We start from the raw sequence: 14,220 nt of genomic DNA, 5'->3' as shown, positions 1-14,220 counted from the left end.
TCCAAGCGGGCTGTCATGTGCCTTTTACTGAGGAGAGGCTTCTGTCTGGCCACTCTACCATAAAGGCCTGATTGGTGGAGTGCTGCAAAGATGGTTGTTCTTCTGGAAGGTTCTCCCATTTCCTCAGAGTAACGCTGGAGCTCTGTCAGAGTGACCATCGGGTTCTTGGTCACCTCCCTGACCAAGGCCCTTCTCCCCCGATTGCTCAGTTTGGATGGGCGGCCAGCTCTAGGAAGAGTCCTGGTGGTTCTGAACTTCTTCCATTTACGAATGATGGAGGCCACTGTGCTCTTCAGGACCTTCAATGCTGAAGAAATTTTTCTGTACCCTTCCCCAGATCTGTGCCTCAATACAATCCTGTCTCTGAGGTCTACAGACAATTCCTTTGACTTCATGGCTTGGTTTCTGCTCTGACATGCACTGTCAGCTGTGGGACCTTATATAGACAGGTGTGTGCCTTTCCAAATCAAGTCCAATCAATTGAATTTACCACAGGTGGACTCCAGTCAAGTTGTAGAAACATCTCAAGGACGATCAGTGGAAACAGGATGCACCTGAGCTCAGTTTTGAGTGTCATAGCAAAGGGTGTGAATTCTTATGTACATGTGATATTTCAGTTTTTTATTTTTAATACATTTGCAAAAATTTCTAAAAAACTTTTTTCACTTTGTCATTATTGGGTATTGTGTGTAGATTGATGAGGGAAAAAAAGACTTACTCAGGCACCAAGTCAGGTACAGAGTGTTTATATTTGTTTTTGGTTTGAAAAGATGGAGATAACTTAACATCTAGCTTTTCATGTTACAATTTGTTCTTTTTGGCAGAATCTTAATAATTGATCAAAACTTAAAACAACTATTATCCCCAATTCAGCTTGTTCCAAATTTTATTTTTTTGAGGACGATCTTTCAGATAAAATGATACCTGACATTTTGAGCATAATCATCAGTGCAGGTGATAATGATGAAGATGAATCATGAAGTGTGATCATATGGCCACATGAAGGTGTGCTGCAGAGGTCCCGTCTGCCCTGAACAGGTGACAGTGGGTTTTACACACAGGTATAGGACAGCACGAGCCACGTCTCAGCCAATCACAATCCAGAGTCCATGTGCAGTGAAACTGCAGTGGTTTTAATAGTGATAACAGCCGAGCTGAGCTGTGCACACGTCAATGTGTCTGTAGAAACACCTCCAGACTCTATCAGCCTCCTCTGCTCTCCTTTTTGAATTAACAAACTCTCAGCAGGGACCATAAAAGTGGTTTTTAAAGAAACGTTTACGATGTTTTCCTCCTCGCTGCTGGTTCTTGCCTGTTGGGGTTTGTTCGGTTTTGTGTCGGGGTCTCCCGCTGTAGAGGAGGCGTACGGGGCCGTGGTCAGCGCGGTGTCTCCGGGACAGCAGAGTCTGACTGGGGCCTCCCTTCGCTCCCTCTTTAATACACTGGAGAAACGTGTGCAGTGCGGCGCAGTGTCGTGTGAAAAGGTGAGTTTTATTAGCCTACCTCCGCCGCCAGGCTGGAGAGTCGGGCGGCTGCCGGCAGGCGCTGTGGAGGGAGGTCGAGGTCCAAAAGTTATTAACATGGTCACAATGATAAAAGTGGATTTCCTAATGACAATCTTTCTGCTGCTTTTAAATGTAACAGGCACGTTTTACACAAAGAAAATTCTTATGAAATCCGCCCGCATGCAATTAAAGGATTGTTAGAATAAAGATAAGACATTTAAAATGAATGCTAATTTTGTCAGAATGGGCACAAAATAAAACCTTAACTTTACTTCTTTAACCCTCCTGTTGTCCTCATATTCTGTATACACCCCGTGTCCTCCGGGTCAAAATGACCCATCTTCGTTAAACCCCCAATATAAGCAACTTAATTGAATTTGAAACACCAAATCTTATTTTGCTTGAAGAAACAACTTGTCATTCACCACAAATTGTGTGAATACCTGAGTTTTCCCTCTTCACATGGCAGAAAGATTGCATTTATTCAAGACACCACTCGTTGCTATGACACTGTCAATTGTATTATTGTTTCTTGTTGTCTTGACTCCCGGTTATCAAATCGTAGCAGTCTTGAGTAGGTGTGAAAGAGTTTGAGTGGCATTGTGGCTCAGAAAATTGGCCTTCCACCCTCTGCATCCCATAGACTAGCTGCAGTCACATGACTGTATACACCTGCTAAGATTATGGGTATTATAGGGTATTCCTCCCCATCTTCTTCTTCTGATACATCCTCCACTACCTCTTCTGAATCACAGTTGTCTTGCTGGACATCTGAAAAAATCAGCTCTAGAGCCTGTTCGACGTTATGACGAGCACTCATGGCTTCAGCACAGAGATAATTCGGGGTACAGTCATCTGCAGCACCTTTATAGCCTCTGGGAATCCACAGACAAAGGGGCGATATTGTTACATTTGGGTCAGATCAAAGGCAGTGCAGTCTGCAAGAAGACCACCTGTCTTGTCTTATTTATGTCTGCTACTGATTGATCTGAGACAGAACTAAAACCTTCTCACATTCTGTGGTGTGTAACTAACTCTGTGACTGTGATTTCAACTCAATTTGACTGTCAGGTCATTTTGACCCGAAGACGATCTTTGTACCTTTTTTTGTACAGCTTACATGGAAATGTGAATAAAGGCTACAATTCACTTTTTCTAATGTTGGGGTCAGTCTAGGAAAAGTCATCAAATTTCAAGTTGAAAAAATATCGTTTAGGGGAATTTTTTTTGGTTTTTAACACAGTGGCGGGTCATTTTGACCCGAGGACAACAGGAGGGTTAATTGCACATTGTACCTCAACTACTATAAAACACGTTTATCATTGAAGGATTTCTCCTTTGAAGTTTGACATATTTAACGTAATGTGACTGTAATCTAATGATGTCCTGTTGAATTTTATTTTGTTTTAGTTAAGTCATGTCAAGTAAAGACCAGACCATTGTATCTGGACTTTACTTGGTAGTGATTTTCTGAATATTACACATGAACATTTGCAGTTTTCTTGCTTTGCAACATGGCTCTACATTCACAGCTTCAATGCAACTTAAGTATCCTGTCATTAGCAGAACTAGTCTGGACCACTTGACCACTTTATCAGAGTGAATGAGAGTGAAGTCCCTGAACTTCCAACATGTCAGCTGTTACCTGAATGATTGATAAGTGTCTTCTGTCAAACAGCTCTGGCATCTGGCAGTGAATATATCAAATTAGGCAGTAAACGTGTAGAGACAAAGGCTTGTTGTGCAGCATGCACTTCAGAATCAGAATCAGAATCAGAATAATCTTTATTTGGCCAAGTTTGTACAAGCAAACAAGGATTTTGACTCTCTATGTACAGTAAAATAAAGAAATAAACTAGAACAAAAAAATAAGAACAATATAAATACTTGCCTGCCATAAATAGCACTTGCCAGAAGTACTATAACTCTATCTTGCAAGAGATTCAATAAAATAATAAATCGCATGTGATGCACAGTCAAAGCCTCTAATGTTGCAGCTGTGGCTCAGTGGTAGTGTGGGTCGCTCCCATGGGTCAACATGTTGAAATGTCCTTGGGCAAGACACTGAACCCCAACTTGCTCCTGAAGCAAGGCTTCAGTGTGTGAATGAGTATGAAAGAATAGTCTCCTCCAAATAACATTCCTCCCGTATGAATGATGTGTGAACGGGTGAATGAGGATGTGATGTAAAAGCGCTTTGAGTAGTTGAAATAACTAGAAAGGTTTTCTACAAATACAGACCATTTACCATAATGTCATGTCAAGGAGTTCGTTCACAACTCACATCTGTTTTTTTCTCACTTACTGGTATTTAGCCATGCAGATAGCTTTGGTTTGTACTCTCTGAGACTTCGGTCTTCTTCCACCGCCAGTCCAACACAATGGAATTGACTGAAAGAAATGTTACTTGCGTTGTCCAAAGCACTGAAAAATTACATTCATTAAAAAATCAATCCGCAAAAGTTCATGTTTCTTCAGTCAAAAGTAATTTCACTGAAAACACTGAAAAGTAACTGGATCATTAGATGGATTTTATATTTTTTTCGAATACACAACAAACAAAAGTCCATTTATCTTTTGTTTTATTTGGGGTGGAGACAGAAATCTCAGAGGAAGGTATGTGAAAACCAGGGTAAATACAACCAGAGGTAAGCAAAGAAATGTGCTTTTCTTCTCTTTGCTTGTTTTTTGTACTTTGGGTTATCTGACCCTTTTCTAAGGCTGTTCTCCTCACTCCTATATATAGTGGCTATATAGTATATATATAGCATAGCTAAAAAGTATCTATATAGCATATTATTTAACCCTTAACCTCTGCTCGTTTCCTGTCTGCATCCACTGATATTGTAATCCACTTCCCTGCCTTCCTTTAATCAGAAGATATTGCCCCTTATAAAATGCAATAAAAAAAATCAGCTTTGTTGGTCAAGTGAACACATACAAGGTATTTGACTGCGGTTTAAGTTGCTGTGTTGCTAATTTACTTGCACAAAGAACAGGTTACAGGAAGATGGAAGTGAAGACGGCTGTACCCTGAAAATCAGTCAGTAACGTTTCTTTTATTGATCTATATGTATGTTTTTTTTCTCTGTGTGGATGTTTTGCCGTCTGCATAGTGTGATCTAACAGATGCCGTCCACCAGCTGATCAGCAAGCACACCAGTCATAAAGAGGATGAGCCTGGACAAGGTGGAAAAAATGTGACCATCAGTGTGTCTCAGTTTACTTCTCTGGCTGCCGGGTGCGTCCTGTACCTTTCCTCTCCTGGCCTGGTCTGCACCGCAGTGAGGCAGGGGAGATGGGGAGAGGAGGCCGGTCATCTGCTGCATAAAATCACTCATGATCACCACCAACACCTGCATGAAGAGACCGAGACGCACGAGCACGAGCACGAGCACGAGCACGAGCTCATGGACACTCATGGAGTGAAGGTGCTGCTGCAAGAGCTTCAGGACCACTATGAGCCATCACACAGTGAGGTAAGCATGAAATTAGCAAACTACTTTGGAATTATTAGTTTCAGGGGGTCACATGATCATCTGTGCCACACAGAAACTTTTCTGAAATCTTTGCGTTTTTCCCTTTCAAATATTTAAATACTAAGCTTTACTTTGCCAAGTTAAACTATTTGAGAAGGAAACATTATTCTCTGGTTAAATTCTTTGTCACAAGTCAATGATGAAGTGTCACTGTTAACGAGCCATGCACATGAATGCTCAGAGTAGGTTTAACTGCGATCATGGTCAGTGTCAGCATTTATCACTCAACATATCTTATCATACTTGGATGATGCCAGCAGTAGACCTACTGCCCTTGACTCATATCAGCCATATCACCGTAGCAACAGCCATCATAATGAAAAGTGCCCTCTCTAAGTGTTTAGCAAAGTCAGGACAAGACTCACAAAACAAAAAGGAATCCCTAACAAGCGTGCACACATGGTAGGGGGGGACAACAGGCTCATTTGTGCGTGTGTAAAACTGAATCACCTCCCCAAATCTGTGATAAATGTCTTACAAATCAAAACTGTATCCTGAAGTAAGCACAAGACAGCTGATAAACGTGACAGCCCTTTTGTCATCACATTAATTTGCCAAAAAAGTTGGAAAATAATTTTTAAAAAATGCATAACAATATGTACAAAGTCTAAGATAATGCCATCAAATTGTTTGTTTTGAAAATCCAACAATCCAAAACCTGAAAATGTTCAATATACAGTCACATAAAAACAAAAAGAGCAGAAAATCCTCACAACTTAGAAGCTGGAACTGTTTATTAAAATGACAATTAATGAATTAAAGCGAGTAAAACTCTCCTTTGTCATATCCATATCTCTGTCCTTCCTCTCCCTTATCACCATGGCAACCAGAGCTGCCTAACAGCCAGTGACATCATGACAGGGGTCAGAGCATCACCAGACCGAACACAGGAAGTGGGTGCAGTTTTGGGTCGCGTCCTGTATCACGCCTTGCAAGGTCGCTGCTTCACTAACAGGACCCTGCCCGAGGAGAGCTTCTTCCTGGACTACATCGTGAACTACCTGGGGTCGGAGAATCTCACTGTCGGGGGTAAATGTTTAGCATAGCCACAGATACATGCACAGGTAGAGCTACGGAGAGGTTCTTCACTCAGAGACTCTGTAAACCTCATGGCTATTTTCTTTCTTTTTCCTTCTATTTTTAGTAGCTAAGAAAAAGTTACTGTTATCAGCTCTTCTTATGAGAAAACCAGTTGAATGCTGGGGTTGTCGCTCAAGTGTACGTTGTATTTGCATTCTGTAGATCTGGAGGCTCTCATGAGGAGTCTGAACCTCGGACCTGATGCGCACGAACACGAACACGGACACGGACACGACCACCACAAAGCAGAACACGCTGATGGTGATCATAGTGGTTTAAGAGGCTGGAAGAGGAGCAGCCATGAACACTATGTTGGGCAAGGAGGAAACACCACCTGGGATCAGGTATTTTTACCAAAACACCGGAGTGAGTTTTCACAGGTGACAGAGGAGTACATTTGGTTTAATTAATCTTTACAGAAGAAAGCAGGGTAAAGTCCATGGAGGTTGTGTTACTGTTACTGTTACTGTTACTGTTACTGTTACTGTTACTGTTACTGTTACTGCGCCTCAGTTGAACCAGTTTGTGTTTAGATGTTTCACTTTACTTCCTCCCAGTTCTGTGTCTCAGCTGAAGAGCTGGTGTTGATCTACGGTCTGGCAGAGAACAGCTCTGCCCTCGGTAGCCTGACTCAGGCCGACTTGGCTCGGCTCAGCCCTGCGCTCATCCAGCAGATCCTGAGCGGAGCCTGTGCAATCGCCTCAGATCTGCAGACACCAGATGAGCTCACCGAGACTGAGAGTAAGTGTGTGTGGTTCTGAAAGACTCTGAAAGACTTTGCCTCCTCCTGTTGATGACAGAACAAAAATTGTACCTGAAAGTTCCCTGAGGTTGTAAGTTTGATCCACATGGTTGTAAAGTGATGAGGTTTTATCACCTTTATAGTTATAGAATGACCAGATTATATTAATAATCCTTTTTTCCTCATATGCATTTTCATGCTTCATTTTGTTGCAAATTATAATTAAAAGATGTCTCCGTATCACCTCCAAAGAGAAGGAACACCGTTTATCTCTGACTTCTCTGACCTCCTCCTCGCTTTTCTATTCTCTCTCTCTCTCGTAGGATACATTTATGCAACCATTGCCAATGTGGTGATAACGCTGACGTCCATGTTTGGCATTGTGGTGCTGCTGTGTACCGCCTGTACCAGCGTCTTCCAGATGTGTATCCAGTTCTGCATCAGCCTGGCAGCAGGGTCACTGTCTGGAGATGCTTTACTGCACCTGCTACCCATGGTGAGTGACTTCACTATTAGGCTGAGTTCACTTATACTTTGGTATTCATCATGACCACTTGGCTTACCAGCTTTCTCATGACATCTATTATCACAATGACTTTTTGTGCAGCTCATACTCATTTTGACTTGTGTGTCCAGTTTCTAGGTTTACATGTGCACTCAGACGGCGGACATGACCACTCAGAGGACAGTCACCAGGAAGAAACTCCAGACTACATTTACAAGATGTTGGTGCTGCTTGGTGGGATCTACTATTTTTATCTGATGGAAAAGGTCTTCTCACTGATCACATGTAAAAGTAATCATCAACATCATCATGGGGTGAGAGGAAAAATCCCATGAAAATACAGACACAGCAGTGAAGAGAATAGATACGGACACACACATGAGGCTGACTCGTGATTTTACATTAAATTAAAAACCATGTCCTTAATTTGCACAGCTAAAACTCACAAGGAAAATGTAAAATAGATAAGTAATGCATCAGCTGAACCCAGAAGTAAGACCAGCAATTTTTGCTTTGCTTTAGTGCACAAATCATACAAAGCTCTCACATGTTTTGTTTTCACTCTGAATTAGAAATTATTTGCCCTGCATGTCGGCAAATTTCACAGTCTCATATCTTCCCAATGTAATGCCTGTTCTTTACATCCTAATGTACTTGTTTTTCCCAAGATCTCTCCTTTCGCCTCAACCTTCAGGCCAAGTTTATTCATTATTTTCTCTTTCTCTCTTTAGGAAGAATCAGAGCCTCACCACTGTGACCATGGAAGAGTTTTAGAGGTGTATCAGCAGGAAATGAAATACAAGTCGCAGTCAGCAGACCAGGTGAGAAATATAAGTGCATTAACGCTTGAATGTTGGAATACTAATAAAAACTGGAAATGGCTGCTTATGTAAAGAGGATCTACTTCACCTGCATAGAACAGGCATTTCACCTCTCACAACAGAACAAATTATTAAAATGTTTCAGTGTGTAACAAGCCCTCAGCAAAACTGTAAAGCCGTGTTCAAAAGAAACACATTTTAAGTTCCATTCTATGTATATAACATGTACATTTCAGGCCGGCTATGAGGACATTGAGAAACTAACAGAGAAGAAAGAGCGCAGCAGAGGTGAGTAAAGTCATTTCCAACACAAAAAACAAGCATGCTGTACTCAGATTGTGCTGCTCCACCACTAACTGTCACCGTCTGGCTCTACAGAACAGCGTCTGCTACCTTACATGATAACTATCGGTGACGGGATCCACAATTTTGCAGACGGCTTAGCGATGGGTGCCGCTTTCTCCCTGTCTTGGAAGTCGGGCCTGGCCACATCACTAGCTGTGCTCTGCCATGAATTACCACATGAACTAGGTAAAGAGCACACACCCAAAGGCCGGCAGTTTTTGGTAATTTTTCATGAAAAATTTCCTTTTGCTCTCGTTTCCCTGCAGGTGATTTTGCCATTTTGCTAAACAGCGGCATGTCTGTCCGTAAGGCGTTGCTTTTAAATGTGGGCAGCGCCATGACCTCGTTCATCGGCCTGTATATCGGTCTGTCTGTATCCACCAACCTCGCTACCAAGCAGTGGATAGCTGCCATCACTGCAGGACTCTTCCTGTATGTGGGGCTGGCTGATATGGTGAGTATTTGTGTTAATCAGACAGTAATTGTAGCTGTTGATATGTTAATCTTTATCCTCCATGGCTCCTCTGTCTCCTTCTAGCTCCCCACCATGGTCCACACCCACACCAAGAGACCCTGGCTGATGTTTCTGCTGCAGAATGTCGGCCTTCTGACCGGCTGGGGTATTCTGCTGCTGCTGTCACTTTATGAAGAGAGAATCAGCTTCTAAAACAGATCACACATATCGGGCCAGTCAGTGTGTTCATCCTGGTACAATCTCTCACTGGGTGTTTATGGGCATGACACATACATGACCACGTTTAGGCCCTGCGGGACAGAGAGAAAAAGCTTCAGTGGCAAGATGATCCTTGTTCCTTAAACTCCCTCAACCACATTTATGGTTATGTGACCGTGTTTCCAATGTTATTCACTGACACAAGGCTGTGTTTCTGCCAGAAAAGTGTCAATTCACATTTTTTTGTTTTCTTGTTTCCTCATCATGATACTAAAATTCAGAACACACATGCATTGTTGCCCCTTGAATTTGGTATATACACTATTATATACGGTATTTTACCTTGTTTGAAAAATTAAACCCTTTAAAACATTATGTACTCATTTCTGTTTTAGCAGCATGTGGATGGAGACTTAAACTGTCTGTGTCATTTTCCTGAAGTGATTTGGTGTTTGGTGCACATTATTCTGGATTTTAATGTAAAATTTGAAACACACATTTTGTAAATGTATGCTGTAAGCATTGTCATCTGTTAATTATATACATATATAAATAAAATCTTTTCAGTGCTCTTGACCATATCCGTATCGCAAGAGTGGTGATTCTCTGCTGATCGTAACTGAAAACACAGACCTATATTGACAGACATATTTTCACATTTTTTAAATGTAGTCGTAGTGTTGGACCTTAATCCATGAATCCATTTCAGAATTAAATGAAAAGTCTTTTTTGTAGCTGTAAATGTTTGCATTTGATCACAGATTGTTCATTTAAGCCTGAAGACAGACCTATGTGTGAATAATTCAATTCAATTCAATTTTATTTGTATAGCCCAATATCACAACAGAGTGTCTCATAGTGCTTTACAAAGTTCACTGAAATAAACAAGTGTAAGCGAACAAACAATCTAATAAAGAGTCCAGCAGTCGATGAGGCCAAAGGATCAGTCCGGTGGATCAGTCCGAGGCATCACCTGCCCTTTATGACCCTCCTTCTTCGGGAAGGAAAAACTCAAAAAACCCAGTGGGAAAAGAGAAACCTCCGGGAGCACCACAGTGAAGGAGAGATCCAGCTCCCAAGGACGGACAGGCTGTAGCCTAGGACAGACGCACATCCATTGGCTGATGGAGAACCACATCAGCGGGACCAGGACCAGGATCCATAGGAACAAGGGAACCACATCAGCGGGACCGGGACCAGGACCCACAGGAACCAAAGAACCACATCAGCAGGGCCAGGACCAGGATCCACAGGATCAACAGGAACCTGAGAGATGAGAAAGCACAGAAAGGCTCCGGGGAAGATAGCAAGTTAGAGGCAGACATTTGGCTGACATGAGACATAACGATGGAGAGGAAGAGGAGGATAGAGAATAGAGGAGCTCAGTGCACCATAGGAGTCCCCGGCAGTCTAAGCCTATAGCAGCATAACTAGGGGCTGGTCTAAGGCCTGATCCAGCCCTTAAATATAAGCTTTGTCAAAAAGGAAGGTTTTTAGTCTACTCTTAAATGTAGAGAGGGTGTCTGCCCCCCGAACCCAAACTGGAAGGAGATTCCACAGGAGAGGAGCCTGATAGCTGAAGGTTCTGCCTCCTGCACTACTTTTGGCGACTTTGGGAACCACCAGTAGACCTGCATTCTGGGAGCGCAGTGCTCTAGTAGGGTAGTGCGGTACTATAAGCTCTTTAAGATATGATGGGGCCTGACCCTTAAGAGCCTTGTAGGTGAGGAGAAGGATTTTAAACTCTATTCTAGATTTTACTGGAAGCCAATGAAGACGTAGATGGAAAAAGGCAGTTCTAGAAATCTGTTTAATGTGGGAGTTAAAGGACAAATCCTGATCAAATATGAGCTGGAGGCCAGATTAATGCCATCCAGAGCAGTTATGGTAGTAGAAAAGCTGTCTCTGAGGTGTCTGGGGCCAAGCAAAATAACTTCAGTTTTATCTGAATTTAGCAGCAGAAAGTTGCTGCTCATCCAGGACTTTATGTCCTTAAGGTAGATTTGAAGTTTAGCCAACTGATTGGGTTCATCTGGCTTTATTGATAAATATAATTGTGTATCATCTGCATAACAGTGGAAATTAATGAAGTGCTTCCTGATAATATTACCCAGAGGAAGCATATATAAGATAAAGAGTATTGGTCCAAGCACCGAACCTTGTGGAACTCCATGTCTAACCTTAGTATGGACAGAGGATTCATTGTTAATATGTACAAACTGAAATCGATCTAATAAATAGGACTTAAACCAGCTTAATGCAGTTCCTTTTATACCAATGAACTGTTCCAGTCTCTGTAACAGGATGTGATGGCCAATGGTGTCGAAAGCAGCACTCAGGTCTAACAAGACGAGGACAGAGAGAAGTCCTCTGTCTGATGCCATAAGGAGGTCGTTTGCAACCTTCACCAGTGCTGTCTCTGTGCTGTGGTTCGCTCTAAAACCTGACTGAAAATCCTCAAATAGACTATTAGAGTTTAGAAAATTACACAGCTGATTAGCTACAACTTTCTCCAGGATCTTGGAGAGAAAGGGAGGGTTGGATATAGGTCTATAGTTAGCTAATCAAGAGTAGGCTTTTTCAGGAGAGGTTTAATTACTGCTACTTTATAGGACTGCGGTACATAGCCTGTTAGTAAAGACTGATTTGTCATATCCAGTAAGGACGTGTTAATTAGGGGCAGGACCTCTTTAAGTAGTCCAGTAGGAATGGGGTCTAGGAGACATGTTGGCAATCTAGATAAGGAGATTATTGAGGTCAATTCGGCAAGATCAATTGGAGAAAAACAGTCCAAGTACACATCAGGTGTAACTGCTGTTTCTATGGTTCCTAAGTTTGAAGTTGAATCAGACCCTGTTGAGGGCAGGAGGTGCTGAATTTTGTCCCTAATAGTTAGAATTTTATCATTAAAGAAGCTCATGAAGTCATTACTGCTGAGCTCTAAGGGAACACAAGGATCAATAGAGTTCTGGCTCTTTGTCAGCCTAGCTATTGTGCTAAAAAGGAATCTAGGGTTGCTTTTATTTTCTTCTATTAATGAGGAGTAGTAGGTGGCTCTGGCATTACAGAGGGCCTTTTTATAGGTTTTAAGACTGTCTTGCCAGAATAAACGGGATTCTTCCACTTTGGTGGCCCACCATGTCCTTTCTAGCCTTCGTGAGTGTTGCTTAAGCTCACGTGTCTGGGAGTTATACCAGGGAGCTTGTCTCTTTTCTTTAATTCTCTTCTTTTTTAGAGGGGCAATAGAGTCTAGTGCCATTCGCAGTGAACCTGCAGCACTATCGACCAGATAATCAATTTGGGAGGGGCTAAGATTAGCATGGGGGTCATCCACAGCACAGGGACACACAGGCTGAAATACTGAAGGAATCACCTCCTTAAATTTGGCAACAGCACTATCAGATAAGGATCTAGTGAGGACCTCCCTGTCATATAGAGCATAGTCTAGTAACAAGAATTCAATGTTATCAGGTAATGGTCTGATAAAATAGAGTTATGTGGAAAGACTGTTAACTGTTCAGATTCAACACCATAAGCCAAAACAAGGTCAAGAGTGTGGTTAAAACAGTGAGTTGGTTCATTTACACTCTGGGAGAAGCCAATTGAGTCCAATAGTGAGACAAAAGCAGTGCTGAGACTATCATTATCATTATCTACATGAATATTAAAGTCACCTACTATAATCACTTTGTCCACACTGAGGACTAAGTCTGATAAAAACTCTGAAAACTCAGTTAAGAATTCAGAGTACGGGCCAGGAGGGCGGTACACTGTGACAACCAACACTGGTTTTAGAGTTTTCCAGGTTGGGTGTGAAAAACTAAGAACAAGGCTTTCAAAGGGGTTATAATTGAGTTTGGGTCTAGGTTGGACTATTAAACTAGAGTTAAAGATTGCTGCAACTCCACCTCCACGTCCAGAATCTCTGGGAATGTGAGTATTAATATGACTGGGAGGAGTGGCCTCATTAAGGCTAACATACTCCTCAGGACGTAGCCAGGTTTCAGTCAGACACAATAAATCAATTTCATGGTCAGATATTAGATCATTTACTAAAACAGCTTTGGATGGCAGAGATCTGATGTTTAAAAGTCCACATTTCACTCTCCTGTCCTGTTTCATAGCACCAGTGGTATTAACTCGGATTAAATGTTTAAGCTGGACTCCTCTCCTGTTGGACTTAATAGATCTAAATGATCTGAGTGGTCGGGGGACAGACACAGTCTCTATAGATAATAAGGCCTGAGGTACAGCAGAAGCTTGACTTTATCTTCCTCCTCTCCTCGATTTACTGGCTATATGAATGTCTGCATTAGGGACAGAGTCCGCTGACAACTCATCACACAAAGAAGGAAACATAATATGTACATATACAGCATGATGTATGAATAACCACACACATGACCGGTGTCTGACTTTATCTCAGACAAAATGACCCATTTAATGACATCGTTCAGGTTGTGTACTGATCCTTTAAGCATGTGCTGTAAAAAAAAAAAAGCAAACTGCAGATTAGCTGCTGACAGAGGAAAAACAAATTTCCCTGAAGTCAGCTTTCCAACACAAAACAATCCATAATTTTGAGCTTCTACAGTACGTTTTCAGAGGTTTTATGAGCCTCTACAGTCATATAACTTCCTCTCCCAATAAAACATGTGATAATTACCTCTGAACTGGACCTTTGAGCTTCTCGCACATTATACTGCACACGTCTTACAGTCGCTTTGGTAGACACCGGTAGATTTTACAGACAGATAATGAAGAAGGCAGAGGCAGACAGGTGGGATTATGTAAAAACTCTAGGTGGCTGGATGGGTAGTTTTATCTCTTCATAAAGGATTTAATCAGATAGTCATGTGGTGCAGTGACATAAAAAGATGAAAGACTGAAATGAAATAAACAGCAGAGGACTGAAAGGAGCCATCTCATGTCTGTCTGAAGTGGAGTATTTCAGTGAATGACTGTTATTAAGGAAAGATAAGTAGTAGGTGTCAGTGTATCAACAGATGT

At 41.9% G+C, this 14,220-nt stretch overlaps 1 protein-coding gene across 1 annotated transcript; it reads left to right on the top strand.

Annotated features, from left to right (window-relative positions):
* Positions 1 to 1,276: 1,276 nt before the first annotated feature.
* On the top strand, positions 1,277 to 9,609 carry slc39a4 (solute carrier family 39 member 4). The gene is made up of 12 exons (XM_070846752.1): positions 1,277 to 1,484; positions 4,622 to 4,984; positions 5,875 to 6,073; positions 6,287 to 6,468; positions 6,682 to 6,865; positions 7,190 to 7,362; positions 7,503 to 7,685; positions 8,103 to 8,192; positions 8,429 to 8,480; positions 8,571 to 8,723; positions 8,804 to 8,991; positions 9,076 to 9,609. The coding sequence occupies exons 1-12, from the start codon at positions 1,284 to 1,286 to the stop codon at positions 9,202 to 9,204; spliced, it is 2,097 nt and encodes a 698-aa protein (XP_070702853.1). The 5' UTR covers positions 1,277 to 1,283; the 3' UTR covers positions 9,205 to 9,609.
* Positions 9,610 to 14,220: the final 4,611 nt, after the last annotated feature.

Source organism: Pempheris klunzingeri, chromosome 16 (genome assembly GCF_042242105.1).
Source record: "Pempheris klunzingeri isolate RE-2024b chromosome 16, fPemKlu1.hap1, whole genome shotgun sequence".
Classification (NCBI taxonomy): domain Eukaryota; kingdom Metazoa; phylum Chordata; class Actinopteri; order Acropomatiformes; family Pempheridae; genus Pempheris; species Pempheris klunzingeri.
This window is presented reverse-complemented; position numbering and strand designations above follow the sequence as displayed.

Bases quoted from the DNA above. Each gene is read 5' to 3' on its own strand.
- slc39a4 (XM_070846752.1), top strand. From the start codon at position 1,284: ATGTTTTCCTCCTCGCTGCTGGTTCTTGCCTGTTGGGGTTTGTTCGGT. The intron at 4,985-5,874 runs GTAAGCATGAAA...CATGGCAACCAG, and splicing joins ATGAGCCATCACACAGTGAG to AGCTGCCTAACAGCCAGTGA. The intron at 8,724-8,803 runs GTAAAGAGCACA...GTTTCCCTGCAG, and splicing joins TGAATTACCACATGAACTAG to GTGATTTTGCCATTTTGCTA.